The sequence below is a fragment of the Hyperolius riggenbachi genome, chromosome 4 (genome assembly GCF_040937935.1).
Source record: "Hyperolius riggenbachi isolate aHypRig1 chromosome 4, aHypRig1.pri, whole genome shotgun sequence".
Taxonomy (NCBI): Eukaryota; Metazoa; Chordata; class Amphibia; order Anura; family Hyperoliidae; genus Hyperolius; species Hyperolius riggenbachi.
The window spans coordinates 278,507,176-278,511,188 of record NC_090649.1 but is presented as its reverse complement, the minus strand read 5'-3'; the positions used below and the strand labels follow the sequence as shown (position 1 = coordinate 278,511,188).

Genomic DNA, 4,013 nt, shown 5'->3' with positions numbered 1-4,013 from the left:
GGCTAACCTCTCCCCAATTCAATTTATGGAACTCATAATCACTGATGAGCTCCTCGGCTCTATTGCTGAGCAAACAAACTTATACGCTCAGCAACACATTGCTGAGAAACCGCAATCCAGCTATGCGAGGCCTAAGAACTGGTGGCCCACTACAGTGGAGGAAATAAAAACATTTTAGGCCTCACAATAAACATGGGCATTACCAAAAAACCAGACCTAAAACGGTATTGGTCGAAAAGACCAATTCAACATATGGGGATTTTTTCGCAAACAATGTCGAGGACAAGTTATTTGACCATCTTGCGCTTCCTCCATTTCAGTGACAATTCCCAGTACCAAACCGGAGAAGATCCAAATATTGATCCCCTATACAAAATTCGGCCCCTAATTGACTACCTATCGCAAAAATTTTCAGAGGTATACGTGCCAGAAAAAAATATAAGTATTGACGAGTCCCTGGTACACTTCACTGGTCGACTTAGGATCAAGCAATACATCCCTTCCAAGCGTGCCAGATATGGCATAAAAATTTATAAGCTTTGTGAAAGCAGCACTGGATTTACATGCGCTTTCCGAGTGTACGAGGGAAAAGACAGCCAGCTGGATCCACCTGGGTGCCCACCTTATATGGGCACAAATGGTAAAGTTGTCTGGGATCTGATTCACCCTCTCCTGAACAAAGGATACAACCTGTACCTAGACAACTATTACACCAGCATCTCACTATTCAAACATTTAGCGAGAGAGAACACGCCAGCTTGCGGTACCATCAGATCCAACCGCAAAGGCTTCCCTCAGAGCCTTGTCAACAAGCGCCTCAAACCTGATGAATCTGAGGGTCTCCGCAGTGAAGAGATGCTGGCTCTGAAGTACAGGGGAAAAAGGGACGTATATATGCTTTCAACCATACATACTCCTGAAAGCATAACACCCAGGACTGGAGCACAAGAGAAACCTAAATGTGTTCATGAGTACAGCCAATATATGGGTGGTGTAGACCGCAATGACGCGGCAATGAAGCCGTACCTGGCCGCACGCAAAACCAGATATTGGTATAAAAAATTAGGCTTATACTTGCTGCAGTTGGGAATTTACAACAGCTTTATACTATACAAAATGTCAAAAAACTCTCTCAGCAATTTAGAATTCCAGGAGGAAATAGCTGAATCTCTCATTTCCAAAGCTGCAACTCACCCTGGCAGAAGATTTGATTCAGTCGAGAGACTTTCTGGATATCATGTTCCAGAAATTATACCACAGACGGGGAAAAAGCAATACCCCCAAAAAAAGTGTAGGGTCTGCACTAAACAAAAAATAAGGACGGATACACGATACCATTGCCCCGAATGTCCCGAAAAACCAGGACTTTGTTTGAAAGACTGTTTCAAAGTGTACCACACCTGCCTAAATTTTTAACTTGGATTGTCCTTCAAATTTATGGTACACAAAGCGCCAGTAGCCACACATAGGCGATATAATTTTATTCAGAAGGAGCAACTGAAACCCCCCGCCCAAAAAAAATTGCTACATTTATTTTTTCTTCCCAAACATTCCATTCAAATTGAAGTATTGTAGGCATTCACCCCACAAATGATTCAGTAATTCCTTCTGAATAAAACGATACCACATATGCGTGGCTAGACTATTGCTTTAGTTCAAAGCTGTGCTGAGAAGAAGTTGTCAATTATTGAACCTTCAAAGACCATAAATCACACGTTTGCAATTTCCAGCACAGCCCGCTTTCAATTAAGTCTGAGGTAAAAAGTCCCTCAATTTCCCACCAAAATGAACCCATTTTGTAAACTAGACCCCCTGAAGTATCCATCCGTGGGGGCATTGATGATTTTGACAGCACATATTATTGGTGGAAATTGATGGAATGTATAAGGACAAAAAGAAAAATTCATTTATTTTATTCAATTTCCACCAATAATCTGTGCAGTCAAAATCATCAATGCCCCCATCGATGAATACCTCAGGGGGTCTATTTTACAGAATTTGACAGACTCTTTACCTCAGACTTCATCAAAAGCGGGCTGTATTGGAAAATGCAAGCGTGTGATTTATGGTCTTTGAAGGTTTAATAATTGACAACTTCTTCTAAGCACTGTATTGGACTAAAGCAATAGTCTAGCCACACATATGTGGTATCGTTTTATTCAGAAGGAATTACTGAATCATTTGTGGGGTGAATTTCTACAATACTTCAAAGCGTGTCTGTCACAAAACAGAAAAACTGACATGTCTGAATAAAAAAATGATTTTTTCTTTTTGTCGTTATACATTCCATCAATTTCCACCAATAATCTGTGCAGTCAAAATCACCAATGCCCCCATCAATGGATACCTCAGGAGGTCTAGTTTACAGAATGGGGTCATTTTGGCGGGAATTTGACAGACTTTTTACCTCAGACTTCATCAAAAGCGGGCTGTGCTGGGAAAAGCAAGCGTGTGATTTATGGTCTTTGAAGGTTCAATTATTAACAACTTCTTCTAAGCTCTGTATTGGACTAAAGCAATAGTCTAGCCACACATATTTGGTATCGTTTTATTCAGAAGGAATTACTGAATCATTTGTGGGGTGAATTTCTACAATACTTCAAAGCATGTCTGTCACAAAACAGAAAAACTGACATGTCTGAATAAAAAAATGATTTTTTCTTTTTGTCGTTATACATTCCATCAATTTCCACCAATAATCTGTGCAGTCAAAATCACCAATGCCCCCATCGATGGATACCTCAGGAGGTCTAGTTTACAGAATGGGGTCATTTTGGCCGGAATTTGACAGACTTTTTACCTCAGACTTCATCAAAAGCGGGCTGTGCTGGGAAAAGCAAGCGTGTGATTTATGGTCTTTGAAGGTTCAATAATTGACAACTTCTTCTAAGCTCTGTATTGGACTAAAGCAATAGTCTAGCCACACATATTTGGTATCGTTTTATTCAGAAGGAATTACTGAATCATTTGTAAGGTGAATTTCTACAATACTTCAAAGCGTGTCTGTCAAAAAACAGAAAAAACTGACATGTCTGAATAAAAAAATGATTTATTTTTTTTGTCGTTATACATTCCATCAATTTCCACCAATAATCTGTGCAGTCAAAATCACCACTGCCCCCATCGATGGATACCTCAGGAGGTCTAGTTTACAGAATGGGGTCATTTTGGCGGGAATTTGACAGACTTTTTACCTCAGACTTCATCAAAAGCGGGCTGTGCTGGGAAATGCAAGCGTGTGATTTATGGTCTTTGAAGGTTCAATAATTGACAACTTCTTCTAAGCTCTGTATTGGACTAAAGCAATAGTCTAGCCACACATATTTGGTATCGTTTTATTCAGAAGGTATTACTGAATCATTTGTGAGGTGAATTTCTACAATACTTCAAAGCGTGTCTGTCAAAAAACAGAAAAAACTGACATGTCTGAATAAAAAAATTATTATTTTTTTTTGTCGTTATACATTCCATCAATTTCCACCAATAATCTGTGCAGTCAAAATCACCAATGCCCCCATCGATGGATACCTCAGGAGGTCTAGTTTACAGAATGGGGTCATTTTGGCGGGAATTTGACAGACTTTTTACCTCAGACTTCATCAAAAGCAGGCTGTGCTAGGAAATGCAAGCGTGTGATTTATGGTCTTTGAAAGTTTAATAATTGACAACTTCTTCTAAGCTCTGTATTGGACTAAAGCAATAGTCTAGCCACACATATTTGGTATCGTTTTATTCAGAAGGAATTACTGAATCATTTGTGGGGTGAATTTCTACAATACTTCAAAGCATGTCTGTCAAAAAACAGAAAAAACTGACATGTCTGAACAAAAAAAAATGATTTTTTCTTTTTGTCGTTATACATTCCATCAATTTCCACCAATAATCTGTGCAGTCAAAATCACCAATGCCCCCATCGATGGATACCTCAGGAGGTCTAGTTTACAGAATGGGGTCATTTTGGTGGGAATGTTACTATTTCAGTGACTTAGTGCTTCAGAGAAGTGATGTACAAC

The 4,013-nt window shown here is 39.3% G+C and overlaps 1 protein-coding gene across 1 annotated transcript; it reads left to right on the top strand.

The window, feature by feature from the left end:
- Positions 1–273: 273 nt before the first annotated feature.
- Positions 274–1,416, top strand: LOC137504777 (piggyBac transposable element-derived protein 4-like). The gene has a single exon (XM_068233365.1). It carries the CDS (start codon positions 274–276, stop codon positions 1,414–1,416), a length of 1,143 nt encoding a protein of 380 aa, XP_068089466.1.
- Positions 1,417–4,013: the final 2,597 nt, after the last annotated feature.